At 34.8% G+C, this 24,646-nt stretch overlaps 1 protein-coding gene across 1 annotated transcript in view; it reads right to left on the bottom strand.

The window, feature by feature from the left end:
* PKHD1L1 (PKHD1 like 1) overlaps positions 1-24,646 on the bottom strand; it is a 156,303-nt gene that overhangs the window by 93,155 nt on the left and 38,502 nt on the right. Inside the window, exons 18-31 of the mRNA XM_045078054.1 lie at positions 24,288-24,445; positions 22,986-23,099; positions 22,111-22,260; positions 20,945-21,069; positions 17,450-17,613; positions 15,923-16,095; positions 10,539-10,686; positions 9,859-10,013; positions 9,003-9,125; positions 7,990-8,095; positions 4,736-4,846; positions 3,609-3,773; positions 2,315-2,436; positions 456-588 (exon numbers count right to left, since the gene is read on the bottom strand). Coding sequence (XP_044933989.1) covers positions 456-588; positions 2,315-2,436; positions 3,609-3,773; positions 4,736-4,846; positions 7,990-8,095; positions 9,003-9,125; positions 9,859-10,013; positions 10,539-10,686; positions 15,923-16,095; positions 17,450-17,613; positions 20,945-21,069; positions 22,111-22,260; positions 22,986-23,099; positions 24,288-24,445 — 1,947 coding nt within the window. The remainder of the gene's footprint in view (positions 1-455; positions 589-2,314; positions 2,437-3,608; positions 3,774-4,735; positions 4,847-7,989; positions 8,096-9,002; positions 9,126-9,858; positions 10,014-10,538; positions 10,687-15,922; positions 16,096-17,449; positions 17,614-20,944; positions 21,070-22,110; positions 22,261-22,985; positions 23,100-24,287; positions 24,446-24,646) is intronic.

The following is a 24,646-nucleotide window of genomic DNA, read 5'->3' as shown; positions in this document are numbered from 1 at the left end:
CAACTCATTTTGTGGCATAAAATTTGCATATTAAGTAAACCAACTCATTTCTTATCTTTTATTGTATTTAGGAAAACCTAATGTTTACAGAGGCAAGAAAAATAAAATCAGCGAAAGAATTGATAGCTACCATGTAGAGAAAAATTCATGTTAAATTGTTTCATGGGGGGAAAAGGTGACAAAGCGCTTTCTGAAAAACCTAATATTTTTCTCCTTATTACACATGTTCAAAGTGAAATAATAAATAGACTAATCTATGTTTAAAAAAATAAAACTTGTGGCTGGTTTTGCTTTAAGAAACAACTGTAGAAAAATGTTTCTATAACCTTTCTAGAAATAGTTTACTTTATTTGATGCATATACACCTTACATATACATATGTATTTTAATATATATACCTAATATATATATATATATATATGTCAAATGACTGATCTTATTGAAATTTTTATTACCTTGTATTGTTCGTACTTTTGGACTAAAATCAGTTATAACTGGAGTCTGTAAACAATTATAACTATAAGTATCCTTTGCTTTGGCTTGAAATCTGTTGGTAATAACTGATATATCCACTGTACCCTCAATTCTCTGAAACAAACAAAAAAAATTAGAAAATATTAAATGTTGAGATGAAGAAATCCAATGGCTAAAAACAAATAGAATTATTCAAAATAAACTGCTGAAGATGTTTGGTTTCAAATTCATGAATCAGAATCATCTTCAGATAATTAGAAAGCTGTAGTATCCAATGTATGCTACATATTTTAATTTTTTAGGTAAAGGTATATGATGTAGTGGTTTTGAGAGTGTTTATGACCATTTTAAATGCATACATATTATTGGGTTCCTAAGGGCTCTGCAATATAGTTAAGTAGCTCTGGACAAGTGACTCTTACGTTTTTAATTTTTTAAAAAGAGTTTATTTATCCCATCTTGTTTCATTTATTGGGATAAATAAACTCTTTTTAAAAAATTAAAAACACAAGAGTCACTTGTCCAGAGCTGCTTACCCCTGGGGATAAAAATATATGTTTATAAAAAATAAAAAATTATAAAAAAAAAAGATTTTATTTATTTATTTGAGAGAAAGAGAGAGAGCAAGTGCAGGAGCAGGGGGAGGGGCAGAGGGAGAGAGAGAAGAAGACTCCCCGCTGAGCAGGGAGCCCAATTTAGGGCTCAGTCCCAGAATCCTGGGATCATGACTTGAGTCAAAGACAGACACCTAACTGACTGAGCCACACAAGTGCCCTGGACAACTGACTTTTTTAAATTGATAAAGCAAAGGTGTTTAAAGTTTTGACATTTTGCTCTTAAAATATACTCAAATGTAATTTTTTATTCCTCTTCACTGAAGAATCACATTATTTTATCTTTTTTGCTGACTTAGTTTCAGAATCTGAGACAAGACACTTGGAAAAATATTTGGCGCTTTCACTGATTGTAATATCTATTCACTTCCCAATTAGGAAAAAATGCTTTTCCAGTATCTAGTATTTGTTTTAGGTGCACTCAGTGTTTAATTGAATGGCATAATTTAAACAAAATTTTTATTTACCATATCCTCCAAATTTTCATCATCGTTTGGTCTCACACATACTCAAATTTACTTTTCCTATAGATTTCAACTACATAATACCCACATTGAGTCTGCTCAATTTTTTTAGTGTTAGTTATTGGTGTCAGCATCCTTTTGCACATAATAAGCAAAGAAGAGTTTTGGTTTAAATTTAGACACTATTTTTTTTAAATAAAAAACAATAATTCATGCTAAAATACAATATTACATGAGGAATTTTACACGGGTTTTTTTGGGGCGGCATTTATTTACTTATTGTTGACAAATTGAAACTTTTTTAAGATATATATTCTTTTTTAAGAAACAAAAAATATCTAGATTTGCTTCTCTGAATTTTTTTTTTAGATTCTTAGTACTGAAGTTTTTTCATCCTTGGATTTACTTGGTCAACTCTCATTCATCCTTTGAGTTCTGATAGGCTCTTTCTGACAGCCTCTCCTCACTATATTTTATTTTTACTTTGTATCTACTTCTATCATTTCAAGTGGAACACATTATTATGGGTTTATGTGTCTGTCTTTCTAAATGGTATGTATGTAGAATGTGGATATCTAGAATGATATCCACATTCTAGATACATCTTAGCAGAATGTATCTAGAAATAGATAGCAGAATGTTAAAGAAATACAGAACAACACTTAAAGCCACAGTTCCTAGGTAAAAATGTCACCTGTTTAAACTACTGAGATTTCATAAGTTTTCAGGGAAAAAAAAAAAGACTGAAATCAAATGCCTTACTTTTGGTGTTCTGCAGGTTATTTTATTCAAATCCCCTTCAATCACATTGCAGGTTTCATTTCCAACTAATACCCTTGAATTTTCATTAAAGCCAAATCCAGATACAGTCAGAAGAGTTCCACCTTCAAAAGGAAACAACAATGACGGTAACAGATCAACAATAACAAAAGGGAACTTGGTCAAGAATCTAACTCATCATTCAAGAATTTTCTAATCATCAAGAGATGTGTTGGCAAATAATCACGGCCCAGATTCGAGATGTATATAATCACTACCACATCCGGGAGCCAGAGCTCTTAAAGTCTGGAGCCATAAAGGAACTGAGCTAAGTGATTTAATGAAACAACATATTTGGAACCACCATTTGCTCTGTGGCATCACTAGCAAGAACTGCTATTTTCCATACAGTCCTCTTCATCCTAAAGAGAAATTATGCTGTTTCTTTTTATTTATTTATTCATTTATTTAACAGAGAGAGAGAGAGAGATCACAAGTAAGCAGAGCAGCAGGTTGGGGGTGGGGAGCAGGCTCCCCGCTGGGCAGAGAGCCCATTGCAGGGCTCAGTCCCACGACCCTGAGATCATGACCTGAGCCAAAGGCAGAGGCTTAAGCCACGGAGCCACCCAGGCGCCCAATTATGCTGTTCTTATATGCTCACCCATTCTGTGGGTGGGAATGAAAGTGAATTAAGACTCTTCCCAAATCTCAAATTTTAATATCTGTAAGTAAAAGGAACAAAGAAAAAATCCCAACAAAACAAAAATAAAGTAAAATAAAAACACAAAACACACTGAAAAGATCAAGACCAAAGCAAAAATCCAAAACTAAGCATGGTCTAACAAAGGGAAAAGAAGTAAGCAGGACAGGAAAAATGTGTTATTTTCTTTCCATCTTCTGCATCAGCCTTCTTTTCCCTGATTTGTTCCTGGAACTTTTTCTGGGTCAAGTAGCTCCACGGAGACTGTGGTTACAAATGGAGCAGCTGGTAAGCAGAATAATAACTAATAAATCTTATCCTGACATAATTGATGAGCTTGTTATAGAAACATGTAATAATTGATGATATTAATTCAATAACCTAAGATGTAAGTACAACCAGTCACCCTGACTTGTGCTTCAAAAGAAACAAAAGAATTAGTCAGCCATTTAAGCACTGTGCCTTCCAAAAGGGGAGCCTCTTTTGTTCTATGTGAGGGAGCTTGGGGTTCCACTCCTTCCACCCTGTTCTAGAAACAGTACAATGAAATGACAGGAATGTATGCAATTTTCTTGGTTTCGAACAATTAACTATTACCTGCCAGGCTGCCAGAAGTGGGCCAGATGTATGAGATCCGATTCTGGTAAGTGAAGTAGAATTCCTCACCCTCTACATTCCGTGCTAGTCCAGCATCAGCTACAGATACAGCAACTGGGAAATGGCCAGCACTTCCATTCAGAATCTGGCATTGGATCTCATTTTCTTGTGACAAAAAAGAAAAACATGGTTAAATATGTTTGTAAGATAAAATTACTGAAATTCTATATTTGCAAATATAAATATTGGCCTTCATTTTTATACCCCAAGAAATGTATCTAAGGAAAACTACTCATACATTAATTGGGCAAAAGTCTTTACAAGTTACCTGATGTTATGAATCAGACATGGTTAGAAAAAAAAAGAACAATTTGCTCCTGTTTCCCACTGTGGCAAAAATACCAGGTTTCATCAAGAAAGGTGATGAAAAACTAAATGAAAACCTTCACACTTTATTTAGAACAGTATATGTACATTTATATTACAGGTGCACTATTGACTTAGATCTCAAGAATACACAGAGGATCTGAATTAAAAACAACTTAATTATATGGAAGGTGCATTGCTTATGTAATTCCAACCTATTAAAGTTAAGGAAAATACCAAGGATTGTGAAAGATAATTTTTAGGGAAATAAATAAACATGTGAAAAACATCACATGTTTTTCAACTCTTGAAAAAGTGAATAATCTTGAAATTCTGGGTTAATGGATAGAGATTTTGTTGGACTAGTAGTCAGGGAAGATAGCCATGTCCTTTTGATGCTTTACTAAAGTGACACTGTCAAAGCATGGGCAGAAGGAACCACGGAACAGCAGCATGGTAGCGTCTTATTTTTGTGTCCTAAAGACAAACCAAAGAAGGAAAGCTTTTATACAATCACTCTATGAGGGGAAAAGAACAAAAATTAGCTGTTATGGGATAAAGACATTGTATAGCACTGAAAGAGCTTGTGGTTATAACCAAAGATTAAAAAGATAGTGCATTCATCCACAGAAGTTTGTCAGTTTCATGCCCCCATAGCGTACTCCATAGGAGAAGTATTATTATAATACTGCTCTTTGAGCCTCTTTTCTCTTAGAGAAAAACAATTAGATCTAATAATAACAATTTTACAAAGGACCTACCAACCACAGAGAGAAGCGAGCAAGCCATTGGTCCGACTGAGACTGATATAGCTGAATTGGGAGAAAATCCAGAGCCTGATATGGTTAGAACTGTGCTTTCTTCATAGGACCCTGAAAATGATGATTTTAAACAGCAGTATTAAAACAACAACAACAACAACAACAACAAAACCCACAGAATTTGTTGTTATGAAATCAAATGCTTTGCAGAGAAAAGCCCAACTTCTAAAGGCGATAAACAATAAGCTTATAAGAAAGCAGTGGGGAAAAACACATATTTCTCAATGGTAAATTTTTTCCCATTGAATTCCTCTACATTGCTTCTTCTTCTTCTTCTTTTTTTTTTTTTTTAAAGATTTTATTTATTTATCAGAGAGAGTCAGAGAGAGAGTGAGCACAGGCAGACAGGAATGGCAGGCAGAGGCAGAGGGAGAAGCAGGCTCCCTGTCAAGCAAGGAGCCCGATGTGGGACTTGATCCCAGGACGCTGGGATCATGACCTGAGCCAAAGGCAGCTGCTTAACCAACTGAGCCACCCAGGCGTCCCTGCTTCATGTTTTAAATCTAGGTTAATAGAGATTAGCAAAAGAATTATCTACTAAAGTATGGAATGGCATAAGGAAAGGAAAACTACTATGATGACAAACAGTCATCTCTATATGACAGAAGAGCTATCCCAAAATCATGAGAAAAGGATGAACTGCACCATATGTGTTGTGGCACTTTCTGTCTTGGGTAACACATATGCTAAAGTGCCTGAGATACGACCAGGGTACACCCCCGTCTCAGCATCTTGTACTTACTGTTTTTCCATTCACTCTAACGTCCAGATTTGATTGGTAAATGGTATAGTCACCCTACCTATATGACATCACATACAATATGGATTCCACATGGATTTAAATAGCTAAGAATGAAAAATGCAATACTCTAGAATTTTAGAAGAAAATGTGAACCTCTTAACTTTAATGCATAGATGGGTCTCTTACATGAGATTAAAAAGTCATGGTTAATCATAGAGGAAAATATAATAAATTGGAATAAATCAATGACTAAAAAGGCTCCATAAGCAAGATACCTATAAGATAAACAAAGTTCAGGTTCATACCTGTGCATACGATTGGTCAACATAATATATAATACCCAGCTATAAGTCAACAGAAAAAAGACAATCTGGTAAGTGGACAGAAGATGTTAACAAGCCATTTGCAGAAGAAATGACCCAAATATCTGAGAAACATATGAGAAGATGGTCACATGCATAATTCATCAGAGAACAGAAAAATTAAGATGATGATGAGAGAACCTCTTCACCCAACAAATTGGCCAAAATTAGGAAGCTGATGATTCTAAGTTTCAACAAAGGATGTGGGGAATATAGCACTCTCATGCCTATGGCAAGTATAGGCACTCTGGGGAGCAATTTGGTCACCTAAAACACTGAATACACACTAATTTGTTTATTATCCAGCAATTCTCTCTCTGGGCATATACCCTAAAGCAGCTCCAGCATGTATACAACAGGAGATTCACGCAGCAAACCTCAAAACAGTCATGTGTAAAAGCAAAAAATTGGACACAATCTAAATGTCTCTCAATAGAGACAAAAATAAATTGGTATGTTCATGAAGTATTTTAAGATGATGAATTGGACATGCATAAAACCATATAAATATTTCTCAAAATGAATGCGGAATGACAAAAATCATATGCAAAAGATATTTACAGTGTAATAGCTCTGATATTTACATTTCAACATCTTTTTCATAAGTTTAAAAAAACTGGCAAAATCACCATATGTGCATCTGATATACAAAAGGCAAAAATGGCATGGAAGAATACATACAAAATTAATTATTGTGACAGCCTCTGGGGAGATCTGTAGGCACTAGAACCAGCGATTGTGTCTCAAGAGGACATTAGCTATTCCTATAATATTTCCTTTCTTAAATTAATGACTGGTAGTAAATATGACAAAATGTTAACTGAGCTAATTTTCAATGAAGAGACTATAGGTGTTTTTATTGCATTATTTATACTTATATTTCCATTATTTTTAAATTTATCAAAATAAGGCAAAAGGCAATTCAGATTGCTAATTATTTATAGTAAGAAACAATTTTTTCAGGAAGTTCATATAAAAATGGAAATTCATTATAAGATACAAGGACAGATGTAAAAATATCAAAGGACCACAACCAAATGAAAGTTAATCAAATTCTTATTCTTTTTTTTTTAAGTTTTTTTTTTTTTTTAAATTTATCAGAGAGAGAGAGGGAAAGAGAGCGAGCAGATAGAATGGCAGGCAGAGGCAGAGGAAGAAGCAGGCTCCCTGCTGAGCAAGGAGCCCGATGTGGGACTCAATCCCAGGATGCTGGGATCATGACCTGAACCAAAGGCAGCTGCTTAACCAACTGAGCCATCCAGGCGTCCCAATCAAATTCTTATTCTTGATGGTTTTGACCCCTGTGACATGAACTGTCCCAAAGTAATATCATTATTGTAAAAAAGTCTAAAGAACATATTCATTCAACACAAAGATGTGTTTTTAAAATTTCCCTTTTTTCCCCGATATTTAATTAGCAGATGAATTTTCCTACTAGTCACCAAGATTAAATCTGTGATGATAGCATCTGAGTTTATCTTTCTGACTGAAACAAAACAAAAGACTACTCCTAACAATCCTTAGTCCTGTTATTTATTTCAGTACTTGGACATTCAGACACAAAGTGTAATCATGTGTTTTAAAGTAATAACATATTATGAAGATATGGTACAATGTGTCACCCGAGACTGAGTTCTTGGCAATAATTTTTCTCTCCAGTTCTCAAGCCTAGGACCTAATTATTTTCTTTTACTAAACAGCAGCTGTCTCATTACCAGTGTTTTAGTACTAAATCTCCTAGAAGTTGTCTCATATAATGAAAGATTCCTGTTAATACCCCAGCGAGCAGAGTTTCACAAAAATGCTCATCAGAGTGAAATTTTAGAGACTGAATCTAACATGGTGAAATGACAAAAGTAGAAGACTGGGGAGTTCAACTTCAAATGTGATTTTTTTTTTTTAACAAAAATAAGCAATAAGTGCTCTTTTAACAGTTTTTTGATCTGATAGTTGTTTTTTTTTTTTTTAACTGTGTATAAATGTTTGCTTGCCAGAGTTGGTGAAACTAGTATGTTAAAAAAAGTCATTAGTGGTTTACATTTTTGCTAGTTGTCTTCCACCCCACTACTCTACATTAAAAAGCAGATTACCTTGAGATGGGTTTATGGCTCGGACTAATGGTGTGGCCATGGGATCCCATGTAAACCCACAGTCACCCGAACATTTAGCTGGAATTCCATTGACATAGACTTCAACCTTCAAATAAAGAAACACAGACGGAGAACAGGGGTAGCATGGCTAAGGAGAATATGCATAAGATTTAAACAAATGATGAAATTTTGTTTGTTTGCATGTTTGTTTACAAAAATTAGTCTATTCATTTATACTTTTTCTGCTTTGACCATTATTCATTCAGCAAATGTGCCTACTATGCAAAAGCACAGTTGTAAATGTTAAAATACAGTAATACAACATTAAAAACAACCAATGACATCCCTGATGTCACTCAATTTATCTTCTAGTGGGAGAGAAATAGTTGCACAAGACCAGACAGTTTTTTGTAAAGATTATATTTATGTATTTGAGAGAAAGTGCATGAGAGAGAAACGAGTGGGGCAGAGGGGGAGGAACCAGCAGCCTCCCCGCTGAGCAGGGGGTCCAATGCAGGGCTTGATCCCGGGACTCCGAGATCATCACCTGAACCAAAGTCAGACACTCAACTGACTGAGCCACCCAGGTATCCCAAGACTATACACTTTTTAAAAAAATCAAATTCATATTATGACCTAGGGGTGAGTGGTGCTATGAAGGAAAATAAAGGTTGCTCTTGAGAAAGTCATCTAAACTCCTTATCTGGTAATTTTCTCATCATTAAAGAATATTAATAATCACTTCACAGAATAAATGTAAAGATTAAATAAAAGACTATACTTTCAAATTCTAACAGGAAGCAGTTAAGCTTAAAAATCCACTCTTTTATCATAAAGAAGATAATTTCCCCAAGAGTCATAAAATAGTATTATTGAGTTGATCAACCATTGACACAAAAATTCATGTGACAATAAAGACCCCATCCCTGCTGTTTATCTAGTCTTTAATGTCTTACAAAGTAGTTACACATTTAAAATTGTATTAAATGTCATGAAGAAAGTTTCAGAAATACCTGTGGTTGTTGGCTGGGTATACGAAGTAGGTCTCCAAGTATGCGTTGTCTGAACAAGCCACCTTCTTTTATCTTCATAACTGTCATATTATCCTTTTCTCCAATAATATTGGAATCATTAATCTATTGTTACACAAAATTATTTTACTAGAAAGGCTATCATAAAATGAGTCCACTAAATTTTTCTTTAAAATTAAGCAAGGTTGAAAGTGAATAAAAGCCAAGAAAGAGGAGAAGGGAGTTGGGGTAAAATGGAAGGGGAGGTGAATCATAAGAGACTATGGACTCTGAAAAACAAGCTGAGGGGTTTGAAGTGGCAGGGGTGTGGGAGGTTGGGGTACCAGGTGGTGGGTATTATAGAGGGCACGGATTGCATGGAGCACTGGGTGTGGTGAAAAAATAATGAATACTGTTTTTCTGAAAATAAATAAATTGAAAATATGCTAGTCCCCAGCATACAGCTCTAGGGGATGGTGGTAGAATTATAGGGAGCAAGGGTGATATACTTGGTGCCCCCATAAAGTATACACAGATTTAGTTTTGAGAATAGTGCTCCCTGACCTCCTCCTGCTCTTGCCAAGGGTCTTCTAACACATATTCCTGGATTCTTTCCAGAGGGGACAGCAAATAAAGTACCAAGAGCAATTCTCCATGAAAGAGAACATCTTGTCAACTTCATTAAGAACAATCTTCTCCTCAAATTTCCTTTTTTTAATGTTTAGTCTACAGTTTGCATTTTTTTAAAACATTGTCTCAAATATCATAAAAATGGGGCAAGGTGAAAAAAAAATGAGGCAGGCTGCAAATGAGCAAGCAACACGCAGAAGAGAATGAAAACCAAGCCAGCTGAGGGAACCTGTAGAAGATTCTGCTTTCCACATGCGCTTCTCCACTTGATGTTCCACGAGTATCCAGCGCAGTTTCCCTCGCGTGTCACTGAGACGCGACCCACTTCTTCCACACTCTGGAGCGCAAATTGTAAATCCGTTGCTGACACCGTGGCAGGAAGGCCTGCTCACAGAGAAGGACAGGAAATGGGAGGAGTCAAAAATTCACAAATAAATTTCACTCCTAAAATACAGGAAATGCGTACTGTATGTTATCACTTATAAGCCAGCTGTCCTCCTCCAATATAGTAAAAATAAAATTTGTATCTTATTTACGCCAAGAATTTCTGTATTTCTTGGAAGCAAAAGTTACATAAGTAGTATACCTCAGATTATAACTTAGGCTCAAATATTTTCATTTTTAATATTAACTTTATAGATAACCTATAAGTCAAGTGATATAAAAGAAAAACAAACTTTTGGAAATATAACCTGTTATATCTGGAGAGGCGATAAAGAAAAAGTGAAAATACAGTTTGTTCTGGATAATTTATCTTTACATCACTAACATTATCTCAACTATATCAATTATGTAGAGAAACCATACTAGAAAGAAATACACCAAAATGTTTATTATGGTTGTGTAGACTGGCACTGTCCAACTGATACATATATATATACATCAATATTCTGAACTTTTGTCTTATACCTTTGAGGATGTGTCCATAAGCTTGAATGTCAAAACTGCCCCTTAGAGGTGGGGACGCGGCTTGAATTCTTTGAATGCGGATTTTTGACTCCCCTGGCCAATTATTTCCTCTGTAAATGGATTCATTCTCTGTCTCATTTGTGATTCTCTAATTTCCAAAATAAATATTGATAAAATGATTAAACATAAGAACGGCTAACATGATTTCTATTTCACTATCGTACAATCCTGGGACATGACATAAATGAGCCTCAGGTATGCAGGACTCTTCCGAACATTAAGGAGAGTCACATAAATCAACACGGGCCATCCCTGTATAGCTGCAGTAATGAGGCCAAAGTCAACTCAGTCATCTAGGCAGCAATCAGCTGGAACCACAGCAATACCTCATTAATTCACAGTGTACCCTCCATCACTCAATGAACAAATATTTATTGAACAGGCATTCCATTCCAGGCACAATGCTAATCACCGTGGGGATGCAGGGAAACACGGGATCCAGTCTTAGCTATCAAAGAAGTAAAATTCTTTTTGGAGAAATAACATATGGGGACTATAAAACTAACAATATATGATAGTATATAATCAGCAGAGAGAACTGTTCCACACTCAGGAAAAGCCTAACGCTGAGTGCCAATCAATTGACAAAAGCAACAGTGCTATAAAAATTCATAGATTATAACTAGATTGTAACATTAGATTCGTAGACTGTAACAGTGAAAATGATAGTCTCCTGCTTCTGATCCCTCCCAGTCATCTGTGAATCTTGCAAAATTTAAAACTGTAAGCCTCGTTGCCCGCTGAAGGGAGTAAACATAATTGCCGGAAGACCTATGCAAGAATGTTCATCACAGCTTTATTCCTAATAGTGCCAAACTGGAAATAAGGCAAAAGCCCATTGATAGGATGGTTAGATTGTGGTATATTCACACCATGGAATATGGTAAAGCAATGACAAAGAATGAATTACAGCTACGTGCAACACATAAATCTCACAACAGCAAATAAAAGGAGCTAGATGCAAAAAAGCACATATTGCTTAAAATTAAATAATTTAAATTGTTTAATAATTATTAAATTAAATAACAATTTATTGATATGAAGATTTAAAACAAGTAAAACTATTTATTGGTGGTAGAAGTCAAGACAGGGATTATCCAGGGGTAGAGATGGAATAATTTAATGACTAGGGGAAGGCACAAGGAAGGCTCTTAGGGACCTAACGATTTTCTTTATCTTGACCTGAGTAGTGGTTACATGAGCGCATTTACTTTGTAAAAATTCATGGGATTCAGCAAGGCTGCAGGATATAAGGTCAACACAAAAACCAGTCACATTCCTATATACAAAAGCTAGCATGTAGAAACCAAAATTAACAATACAGACTGTTTACAGTTGCTTCAAAGAAAATGAAATACATACAAATCTAGCAAAACAGGTACTGAATCTGACCTGAAAATTGCAAAATGTTGATGGAAGTCATCAAAGAGGACCTACATATGCTGCTGAAAGAGAGTAAAGAAGATCTAAATAAATGGAGACATACCCTGTTTGTGAATTACAAGCCCAATAAAAGTGTCAATTCTCTCCAAAATGATGTATCAGTTTAATGCAATTCTTATCAAAATGACAGCAAGATTTTTGTAGACATACACAAGTATGTTCCAAAATTTACATGAGAAGACACAGCACCTAGTATAGCTCAATTTTTCACAAGAATAAAGTAGGAGGAATCACTCTATCCAACACTGTCCTACTATACAGCGACAAGGGAGAGACTGATCGATGAATCCACACACAGAGCAATGGAACAGAATAGAGAATACAGAAATATGCCTCCACAAATATGCCCAAATGACTCTTGACGAAGGTGCACAAATAATTCAATGGAGAAAGAACATCAACCTAAAGCTTCACATCTTGTACAAAAGTTAACTCAGAATGGATCATGACCTTAAATACAAAATGCACAGCTATAAAACTTTCAGAAAAAAATAGAAAAATATTTAAGACTTCAGGCTAAGTGTAAAGTTCTTAAACTCGAAATCAAAAAGCATCATTCATAGAAGGAAAAATTGATAAAATGGCTGTTACCAAAATTAAAAACTTTCATTCTGTGAAAGACCTTATAAAGAAGATGGAAAAGCAAGGTACACATTTAGAGAAAATATTTGCAAAGCCACGTATCTGAGGAAGGGCTTATATCTGGAATATAAAGGAGCTTTAAAAACAATAGGTAAATAACCCAACTAGAAAATGTGCAAAAGACATGAAGAAACATTTCGCAGAAGAGAATATATGGGTGTTCAACATCATTAGCCGTTGGGGAAGGCAAATTAACACCAAAATGAGCTCCAGTACCTACCATCAGAATGGCTAACATTAAAAAAGTAGTGATCATGTCAATGCTGACAAGTTTGTGCAGAAACTGATCACTCAAACATTGGTGGGAATGTAAAAGGGTACAGGCACTTTGTAAAAGAATATGGTAGTTTCTTACAAAACTAAACATGTCCTTACCACATGACCCCATAATTGCACCAATTGGCAATTAATCTGGAAAAAGGAAAATTTTATGTCATACGGGAAGACCTACAGATAAACATTCACAGCAGCTTTATTCATAGTAGCCAAAACCTGGAAACAACTCAAATGTCCTTTGATGAGTAAGTAGCTAAACCAACTGTGGTACATCCATACCATTTACTACAACTCAGTAATCAAAATGAACAAATTATCCATACACACACAAGAACTTGGAGGAATCTCAAAGGAAATATGCTGAGTAAAAGCGCCAATCTCAAAAGGCTGTATACTGGTATGATTATGTAAGAGCTGATTCCATTTTATATAACATTGTTGAAACGACAAGATTGTAGTGATGCAGGTTTGCCAGTTAAGGGGGAACAGGAGGGAGGAAGCTGACCGTGGTTATAAAAGGGTAGCACAAGGAATCCTTGTGGTCAACAGATGAATGTACACATGTGATAAAACTGTACAGAACTAGAGGCACCTGGGTGGCTCAGTTGCTAAGCATCTGCCTTCGGCTCAGGTCATGATCCCAGGGTCCTGGAATCAAGTCCTGCATCAGGTTCCCTCCTCAGCAGGAAGCCTGCTTCTCTCTCCCCCACTCTCCCTGCTTGTGTTCCCTCTTTCGCTGTGTCTCCCTCTCTGCCAAATAAATAAATAAAATCTTTAAAAAAGAAACTGTACAGAACTACACATATATATACAATATATACATACACCCAAATGAATGCATGTAGGACAGGTAAAATCTGATTGGTAGTTTGTATCAATATCAATTTCCTGGTTGTGCTATTATGTTATGGTTATACGAGATGTTACTGTTGGGGACAAATGGGTAAAAAGTAAAAGGAATTTTTTTTTTTTACTATTTTTTAACAACTGCATATGAATCTACAATTTCCTCAAAGTTACCATTTTTAAAAACAATTCATAGAGGGGCGCCTGGGTGGCTCAGTGGGTTGGGCCTCTGCCTTCGGCTCAGGTCATGATCTCAGGGTCCTGGGATTGAGCTCCGCATCATGCTCTCTGCTTGGCAGGGAGCCTGCTTCTCCCTCTCTCTCTGCCTACTTGTGATCTCTCTCTCTCTCTGTCAAGTAAGTAAATGAAATCTTAAAAAAAAAAAAAAATTCATAGATCTGGACATTTAACATATGTGCACATTACTGCATGTATCTTTCATTTGAATTTTTTTTAAAGGTCACAAACATATGTCCCATATTCTTTAATTGCCCTTGAGTAAAAAACCAAAGCTAGAGCATACAATTACCAAATTTAATGAGCAATCTTGAAAACTGGGAGCTGATGACACAGATGCTTTGACAATACAATCCCCTAAGTTAGTTACTACATTTTGTCACAGAGCTAAGAGTAAAAGACTGAAAAATACTTACACGACATTCATCTTGAAGATACTAAGATTGAAACATTGCACCAGCATGGGATAAAGCAATTTTTGTGGAGTACTTACAGTTTTTCAGTATTTTTAATCACAGAATCAGAGTGTGATTAAGCAAAACACTCTTTGAGACTCTAATAATGTTTAATTATTATTTAACCCTAATCCTGAACTTATTATATATTTTTTGGCTCATTATAGAAAATTATATTAATCCATTGTATATTTTTATGGGACATTAAATTTAAAAATACTTATAGGGAGCTCCTGGGTGGCTCAGGAGGTTAAGTGTCCAACTCTTGATTTTGGCTCAGGTCATGATCTTAAGGTCATGGGATCAAACCCCACTGTCAGGTTCTGTGCTCAGAGGAGAGTCAGAGTTTCCTTGTCCCTCTCCCTCTTCTCCTCCCTGTGCCTGCACACACACACATACTCTCTCTCTCTATTTCTAAAATAAATACATAAAATCTTTAAAAACATAAAAATAAAATACAAATCCTTGTAGTATTTAATACTGATCTTATTATAAATAACTGAAACAGTACAAAAAATTGTTCAGATCCTTTTGGAATTTTAAAAAACTATCTTTTTCTTCCCTGTATCCATTTTGATATAAACAAAAAATGGTGTTTAGAACAGAAACTATTCATTTATTATTTTATCTTTTTTTTTTTTTGAAGAGAGAGAACACATGTGTGTGACAGCGGGTGGGATGGTAGAGGCAGAGAGAGAGAGGGAGAAAGAGAATCTTGTGCAGCTCCACACCCAGTGCAAAGCTCAACATGGCACCTGATCTCGCAACCTTGAGATCATGACCTGAGCCAAAATCAAGAGTTGGATGCCTAACCAACTGAGCCATCCAGGCAGCCCAATAACAGAAACAATTTTTAAAAATATTGCAGAATCTCAAATTTTCTTTCAACAATCTCTGTTTAGAACATTTACTGAAAGAGCCTGCAACTTTTCCTTTCAAGTCAACAGTGAAAATTCTACTTAAATCTGACTGTTTGAGAAATATTTCTCTTTGTTTTTTTTCCCCATAGATATATCTCTTGAAGATTTTTTTTTCCTTAAAGATTTATTTATTTATTTGACAGAGAGAGAGATCACAAGCAGGCAGAGAGGCAGACAGAGAGAGAGGAAGGGAATCAGGCTCCCTGCTGAGCAGAAAGCCCAACTTGGGGCTCGATCCCAGGACCCTGGGATCACCACCCGAGCTGAAGACAGAGGCTTAACTCACTGAGCCACCCAGGCGCCCCTTTTGAAGATTTTTTTAATGAACATGAATTTTCATGCTCAAGTTCTAACTCTTCATTTATCTTTAGCACAGTTATCTTGTCCTATTAAAAGATATTTCATCTGTATGTCAGCCATTTGTAAAAATAAAAAAGAAAGTTTGCTAGACCAAAGCTAATCTCCCATGAATTGAAAACAGTAACTTGTAAAATTCTAGGCTTACCTGCCCAAAGCTCACAGCCATCATGGGTATATTATAACTGCAATTATATGAAGTCATGGTGATAGAATATTGGTTGGTCATACTTGATCCATTAGTTTTGGTGTGATTCACCTGAAAGCTCTTTAAAAATATCCCTTTATTTGCTAATGCTGGAAGTCTTCTCTTTGGCATTTCTAAAGAACATAGAATAAATGGGAAATAAAATTGCATGGGATTTGCTCAAATTACATCCATGTCATGGAATAAGCTGTGTAAAATAAAATTTTAGAAAGATCTTAAGGCAAGTAGTTGTTGGAGCTTGGTAAACTTTTATTTCTAGAATATAAAGCTCTAAAATCAGTCAACATATAAGCCTCATCAGATAAAAGAAAATATTTAAAAACCCTGCTATCCATGTAGCCTACTGTGGACCTGTTAGTTCTCCTCTGCTCTGGGTTCCCTGAAAGTGGCGCTCACTGGGATGTGTGCTCTATGAGGACAGGACCAGGAGGATAGTCTTGTTCACAGCAATTTATTTAGTACCTAGCACAGTGCCTGCCACATGATAGGTGCTAAAGGCATGTTATTTAATGAATTACATTTATCTGGACACAAGTGAGCTATCTTATATATGGGCTCCACCAATCATCATGTAGGCCTGGTGAAAGCAGATTCAAAAAAAGGGACTCTAAAATAGTCACATTTAGGGGCACCTAGGTGGCTCAGTGATTAAGTGTCTGCTTTCGGCTCAGGTCATGACCCCAGTGTCCTGGGATTGAGCCCCACATCGGGCTCCTTGTTCAGCAGGAAGCCTGCTTCTCCCTCTTCCACTCCCCTGCTTGTATTCCCTCTCTTGCTGTGTCTCTCTCTGTGTCAAATAAATAAATAAAAATAAAATAGTTACATTTAAGTTGTTACCAGTTGACTCATGGCCTTGCACTTGAAAATAGTTCCAAAGGAAAGGATTCCAAAATTCTTCTGAAAAATGGTAGTAGTCCCTTTTAAGGTGAATTAGGTTGACTTTTTTGAAAGGTCACAGTTTAATTTTAATTATTTTATTATCACAGCTCATATACGTGGGTCTAATGACATGACTAAAAAACAATGCTTAGACTACCAGAAATAAAGTTTTCATTTAAGTATTATTAATTATCACCATTAAGTCCCTGGAAATATTCGGCCAAATTTTACCAAACAGATGTCAGAGTCAATAGCTGACTTTTAGGAACAGATATCTTCAGAGTTAGTGTCTCAAAAATCAAACAAAGTAAAAAGAAGCTGTTTGTCTCGTTTGTATATCTGTAAACAGAATCCAGGACTATTAAGACCAATTCTCGCTATCATGACAACGTTTAAATTGAGGGTACATTTATCCTTAGAATAAAAAATAACATGATTTAAATAATAACATTGAGAAAAAAGAATGAGTTATGAATATTTAGAGATCAATGTTTCTATTTAAATTAAAGAATATAAATAATTCCCATGGTGAGATTTTAATACAAGAGATTTAGAAGGCTTAACTAGATATGAAATGATACAACATACCATCCCACGCCGAGACAGTAGAAGTCTGTCCAACATATACTGCATCTACATAGAAGGACTGTGTTTCTGATGCTTTCTGTAAACCAATCCTCTGAAGAGAAAAATTTGTCCCAATGTATTTGGTTTGTATGAGGTCCAAAAGGTCTATGCAAGTATAGGTCCAGCTGAAATATTTTTGGTTAATTAGGTGGATAGATCAGTTGTAATGTTTAATGTAAACCAGTCCACTATAAAAAGCATTCAAATTTCAAGGAGTGAAAGTGTTTTTCCCCACAAGACCATCAAGCATACTTCATTAGTACAGAAAAGCAGCCATAACAAGGAACAGCAGACAGAAACTTAAATTTAATGTTTAAGATTTAATTTTGCATGCAAAATTTAACATTGCATTAAGTAAAAGATTTAATGTTGCATACAAGTACAGGTTTTCTTCTATTTGTAGCCTTGGCAGTAGCCATAGGGACATGAAATATTCTGTCGCAATAGGTAAGGAAACTAAGGAGTATGCACCTTGGTGTAGAACATGTAAGTAAAAACAAGACACAAGAATGAAGTAAACTATTTCAGTAAAATATGTGAGGGATAGAAGAGTAAATTCAGGTCAGTACTAAGATGCAAAACTGGATCTTGTTATTACTTCTAAAAGAGCTCACTGCAGTTACACTGTCTATTGTTCTAAGTGACAACGAAGAGCTACATGATTTATCATACAATGCCTCTTAAATGTGTAATTTAAACTCAGATTTTGCACTACATTTTAACTGCATTGGAATTCCATAAATTATAATTAAGCAATTCAGCTATGAGAGTTTGCCACAAAGAGATAAATATTGCCATGGAAATAACGAAATACAATTTAAAATAATCTTTATATCAACTACTACTGCACTTACTAACTGACTAGTTTGCTTGGGCACCTTCTATTCTAATTTCCTTCATGGTTTATAAACTCATGATAGGATCCACTCAGTGAATCCAAGCTTAGCTTAAACTGGTGTATCATTATTAGGAAATTATACATAAAACTGCAGTATTGAAGTGCTCTTTAAATAAATATGAAAAAATGTACTTAGGGTCTCAGTAGAATTCTACTCTAATTATATAATTCTGCAGTTTAAAAAACTATTACATAGAAAATTTGATTTACCGAACAGGACCTTATGCCAGACAAAAGGAGACTACAAATGGTATCAAAATACATCAAATACATATATTTGATACAGAAGTATCAAAACTTAAGTGAAGTGTTTGTGCTATGGTGAGTGCTGTGAAATCTGTAAGCCTGATGATTGACAGAACTGTACCCCTGGGCCAAATAATACATTATATGTTAAAATAATAATAATAATAATAAAATAAATAAATCTTCTAATCAGAAGCCCACCTTCCAAAGAGGAGGTGACCTTAAGTGAACAGCACATGGCCTTTGTGGATAGATAATCATGTTTTCTCCTAAAAGAAAATCAGATGTGACTTTTCAGATTTTGAAATTTGATTTACAGTTACAAACATCACTGCTTTTGGAAGGTTATAGAATGATTCTTGGGAGGAAATGGCACCTCTAACACTAATATTGCCTGAAAATAATCTAATGCAAAAACATCTATCTGATCTAGGTGGCCTGACCTAAATAAAAGCAGATCTAGATCAAATAATACCAACTGTAAACAGACATTTCTGAGATAATCAGGGAAATCAGGATACTGAGTTGACATTTAGTAATATTAAGAATTGTTGTTTTACGGGGAACGTAATGATGCTAAAATAGTCCTCATTTTTTTTTTACAGTGCACACTCAACTCTAACATAAAATAATGGGCTATCTGAAGTTTGCTTCAACATAGTCCATTAGGGGAAGGGGAATATAAAAATCATAGTTGAAATAAAATTGGCCATTTGCTGGTTAAAAAAAAAAAAAAGCAGATCTAGAAATACCCAATAGGAGCAGGAGAGTTTACTTTGCCTTGACTGGCAACAGTTTTAACCAGTGAACCCTACTCCTTTAAAAATAGTGAAATTATTGCTTAAAGATCTCATAGCTTTTAGGGTAAAGGAAGCCCATCGGTTCTATCAAATGTAGTGCATCTTCAAATTACCTCACAGCAGATACATGATGAGTTAAAAGGAAAGACCTATTTAGCAATATGGCTAAGTGATGGTTTGACTAACAAGGAAGAACCAAGGTCTGTAAAACGTTACCAGATCCTATTACGGTGGAGGAGTGAAATGCATGCAGGTGGTGCTCATAAAAACTCAAATTGTGATCCTACTGTTCAATTCGGGTATGCAGGAAATGGTTAGAGCAATATGTACCTGGAAATACTTCTTAAAATAAAAAAATATATATATGTGTGAATGTGTCCACATTACCACTTTTACTATATGTGAAATTTTTGTGTCTTGTATGTGGAAATGCAAAAGTGGATGCTGTAAATTTCAGAAGATATAACCATTAATAAAAATCAAAGCATGGGGCGCCTGGGTGGCTCAGTTGGTTAAGCAACTGCCTTAGGCTCAGGTCATGATCCTGGAGTTCAGGGATTAAGTCCCGCATCAGGCTCCCAGCTCCATGGGGAGTCTGCTTCTCCCTCTGACCTCTTCCCCTCTCATGCTCTCTCTCACTCTCTCTCAAATAAATAAATAAAATATTTTTTTTAAAATCACAACATAATTATGCAGAACTAAATTTTGCTTGCCAGTATGGAAATTACAATCATTGAATAGCTTTCTCTGGGCTTATTTAGTTTCTCCCCTTATAGTTTCTACTTGCATTTCTGTGAATCTAACTATTGAAAAACCAAGCATTAAAAAGCCTCTTTTCTGGGGCGCCTGGGTGGCTCAGTGGGTTAAGCCGCTGCCTTCGGCTCAGGTCATGATCCCAGGGTCCTGGGATCAAGTCCCGCATCAGGCTCTCTGCTCAGCGGGGAGCCTGCTTCCTCCTCTCTCTCTGCCTGCCTCTCTGCCTACTTGTAATCTCTCTCTGTCGAATAAATAAATAAAATCTTAAAAAAAAAAGTCTCTTTTCTCCCTTAAGTTTAGAATATTCATTGAAATATTTTATTTTCTCCACTCACACTTGAAAAGCACCTTTTTTTGAGTGATCAAAGTCTAATGACAATATTGTAATAAGGAAGTCTCTTTCTACCTTCTTTCAGTAAGTAGGAACATTACTAAATTTAGTAATACATGGTTTAAATTATAAAATTTACCACTGTTTTGTCTTTTAAATAGTTACGGGTGATAATGCTAGACCCATTTTTATTTTCACAATCTATAGATTTATTTTTGGCACAAATATTTCTGTTAGGATGCTTATATAGAAGACAGGAAAATTTCAGTCAGATCTATGGTGCACATGATTTTTCAAAAAGTCAAAAAAAGACAAAAAGTGGGGTTGTTTACATTCAGTTTATATACTATAGTAGAACTTAAATTTAAGTATATGTATATATACACATATATAACTTAAGTTTTAAATTCACAGCATTAACTTACTTGTTTCCATTAGCAAAGTTATATGTAAATTGTATATCATTGCTTCTAGTAACCTTGCTTCTGTCTTTGTATTGGAATTTCAGAGCAATATAATTTGCCAGGAATCCTTTGTATGCCAAACATAACTACATAGAAAATTAAAAAAGAAGTCAATAATAATATCTTACCTTTAGGTTGTTTTATACCAATTCAAATTAATTCAACCTAATGCAGTAAATAAATATTGAGAATTTTCTGTACAAAATGTTTCAAATTATTGAATTTGAATTTGAATTTATTGAATTAAAATTATTCAGAGAAAGAATAATTAATTTCAGCTGATTAGGTACAGAAGAATTGGGGAAGATTTTCTAGAAGAGGAAGTGGAGTTAAAGTGACCTTACAATTAATGATAAATTCTTTAATGTTTTCTTAGCTATGGTTTCCTTAAAAAATGGAAATAATCTACTCCCTATAGTCAGGGAGCAATGTAAAATTTAAATCCATCTCTAAGTGAACTCTGCAATGAATTTAAAAGCCCATCTCCCACCAAGAGAAGATAAACACTCAAGGAGATTAATTGGGGTATGAATGGTAGCTGAGCATTTAGAGGAGGAGAGGAATGTCACTGTAAAATAGTAATTAAATACCAATTTCAATGGTCTACAACATCTTAAGCATACCAAATATATTTAGAACTTAGAACTGGGGAACATGCATCACGATCTGAGAATTTTAAAACAAGAAAAAGGGTAAACAAGACTATGATTGCTAGTCTTAAATACCTATCCTAAAACTACCCTCTCTGCTCATGCTTTTCCTTGATTGGATACCCAAGATCACTCCATGATGGCTATCCATTTTTGTTTCTTCCTAACAAACGGAAGAGTATTGAAGAGGTAATATATTTTTAATGGATTTTGTATTTAAGTTTGTGTGCAAATAATTTTCTCTTAAATTATAAGATAAAGCAGAACACATGTGGGTGATACTATATATTTTTTTAATTTCTTTTTTTGAGAAACACCAGAAGAGGAAATCACAAGCACCAGAATGTGAACCACAATACCTGTCCAAAGTGACATGATTTCACATGACAAGCACTTTTCCCTGTCTTAGAATTTCATGACATTTTATTACCAAAGTATTTTACAGATTAAATTAGCATACCATTTTGTTGGGTTTACCTGATTATAAGGAAATAATAAAATGTCTCCATATGGTAATCTGTTTGGTTTAACATCTGCTGAGTCAAAAAGAACAGCTGGGTTTTTTAGGGCATAACGACCACAGTACGCATCAGTTTCAGCTGTCTTCTTCCCTCTGTTAACATGTTCCTACAGAAACAAGAATATTTCGAATGAAAACATGCTTTATGGTCCTGCTTTATTCCTGCTCATCTCCACTTAAGTTATTCAAGTTCCAACTTGGATCCATTGTTTCCCACCTCACTTTAACTTGAAACATTCTCACTCTTCTTTGAAATTCTAAAGCTCTGATCTTCTATCACTCCTTTGGCTCCATAATCATATAATCCTTAGTACCTGTATTTGACTATTTCTTAAATCTTATCTTTCTCCTTATATCATGAACTCTTAAGGATATTTATTCATTCCTTCCACAAAAAAATTCCTTCCACAAAAAAAAAAAAAAAACCTGACTGTGTGCCAGTTTTTTTTGTTTAATCTTCAAATTTCAAGGGAAGCATTTTATTATATAATGCCTTACTACAAATTGTACTCTCTGAAGTCAATGAGGAAACAGGATATACTCTGCAAGCAAAGAAAAAAAATAAAATATCCTATATGTCTTACATTTGTCCATCTTGCTTACTTTTCCTTGATCAAGAAAATTCACATGCAGTGGAAATGCTGCTTTCACAAATGAATCACATTATGATGCAGGGAGATGCTAAAACAGACCTTATCAATAAATGTATAACAAAATTATTTTTGCAAATTGACAATAGGAATTAGTGTTAGTACAAAGAAAATCACAAAATTACAAGCATTTATATGAATTCTTATTGGGCCAGTTTCACAGTTCATTTAACATTCCATACCAGGTTAAAATCAGTCTCATAATCTCTAAAGTATTTCACATCAAATCCTTCTTCAAAATTTGCAATTTGCGGTGGACACTTGGCGGTAACCATTTCTTCCACGGCTGCCTGAAACTAAATTAACAGCATGCACTTTAGAGACTTATTTTTCGTGAAGGGTTACAACATTCATAATTCTACCACTAATTTCACTCATTAGTTATATTAGGACATTTGCATAATGTAATTCCCATACTTTAGCCATCATTATGAGACCATTTCCTAAATATTTTTAAGTTTATTTGTCATAATTTTAGTGTCCAACTATTAACAGGAAGTTAATAGTTGTTATTTGGAAAGGAGAGAAGTCAAATAATTTTGGACAGTACTATATTAAACACAGGTCAAATGCTTTCTTTCAGTTTTGCAAGAGTTCTATCTTAGAATGACAATAGTTACATCCAGTTGGGTAATATTAGCTTACACAGTTGTTACATCAGGTAGACATGTTTGTTTAGCAGTTTTTTTTAAAGAAGGCAAAGGATTGCATTTATTGTGATGAGCACTGGGTATTGTATGGGAGTGTTGAATCACTATATTGTACAGCTGAAATTAATATTAGACTGTATTTTAAGTAACTGGAATTTGAATTAAAAAAATACTTTTAATGTAAAAAAAAAAAAAAAGAAGGCAATGAGGCGAACCTAAATGAATTAGCACCCAATTAAACAACGTTCCAAATGAATAGTTTTCTCAATTAACTCAAAATTAACTGGAAAGAATAATGCATTCTGTTTTTCAAAAGAAGAAATTGATACTCTAAAATGTATTTATGCTTATTTTAAAAAAATAAATTATTTTGGATTCTTCAAGAATTGGTCCACATTCACAAGTTCTATAATTTCCACATCTACTTCTCTGGCAAAGCACAGATACAATGTTTAGAATTAAGGAGATAATATAAGATCTTTAATCATCAAACAAACATTAACTTAAACTCATAGTGCAGGTAGTTGTCAAAATCCAGTAATTCCCTAGGAACTATTCTTTCTACAGGAACAGCTGTTGACATAGTTCTAAGAACTCCCCTCTAACCCCTCTGTCTCTGTGATGTTTCCTCCCTTCTCTGTTCTCTATGTGTTGGCTCCAACCCACCATGCCAAGTAAAAGAGCACATTACCACTCCTTAAAGTGTGGGAGGTTTTTTTTTTTAATAGAAAGGTGATGTTTAAATAGCTTTCTACTACTGTTATGCTGAAAATAAATAAATTTAATTAAAAAAAAATAAATAGCTACTTGTGAAATTGTTAACAAAGAGCATACTTCAGCTTGTGACGACCATGGGGTCAGAGGCTTGGAAGTGACCCCATCCCAGTTCAGTGTGAATGTGTCCAGACTGGGTTTTCCTTTGATCTGTTCTGTAATATTTAGTGTGACATTGTCCCCTTCAAATGTTTCATAACCAAGCATATCAAAATCTCCTGCAATGAAGTACCAAACAGAATTGGAAGGTGTTAATTAATAAAATACCAACATATCCATAATAGACATTCAAAGTAAACAAAATTAGTTTTATTTAGTTGTATTATCACCAAAAAAAGGATGAATGGGAAGACATGGATCCTGGAATTTGAGCAGATTTAACAGTAGCAGAAAGAGCAAAACAGCAAATAAAGTGCTAT

This window comes from Mustela putorius, unplaced genomic scaffold, assembly GCF_011764305.1.
Source record: "Mustela putorius furo isolate JIRA1106 unplaced genomic scaffold, ASM1176430v1.1 tig00000228_pilon_pilon_pilon, whole genome shotgun sequence".
Classification (NCBI taxonomy): domain Eukaryota; kingdom Metazoa; phylum Chordata; class Mammalia; order Carnivora; family Mustelidae; genus Mustela; species Mustela putorius.
The sequence above is the reverse complement of the archived record's forward strand: the minus strand, read 5'-3'. Positions and strand labels throughout refer to the sequence as shown.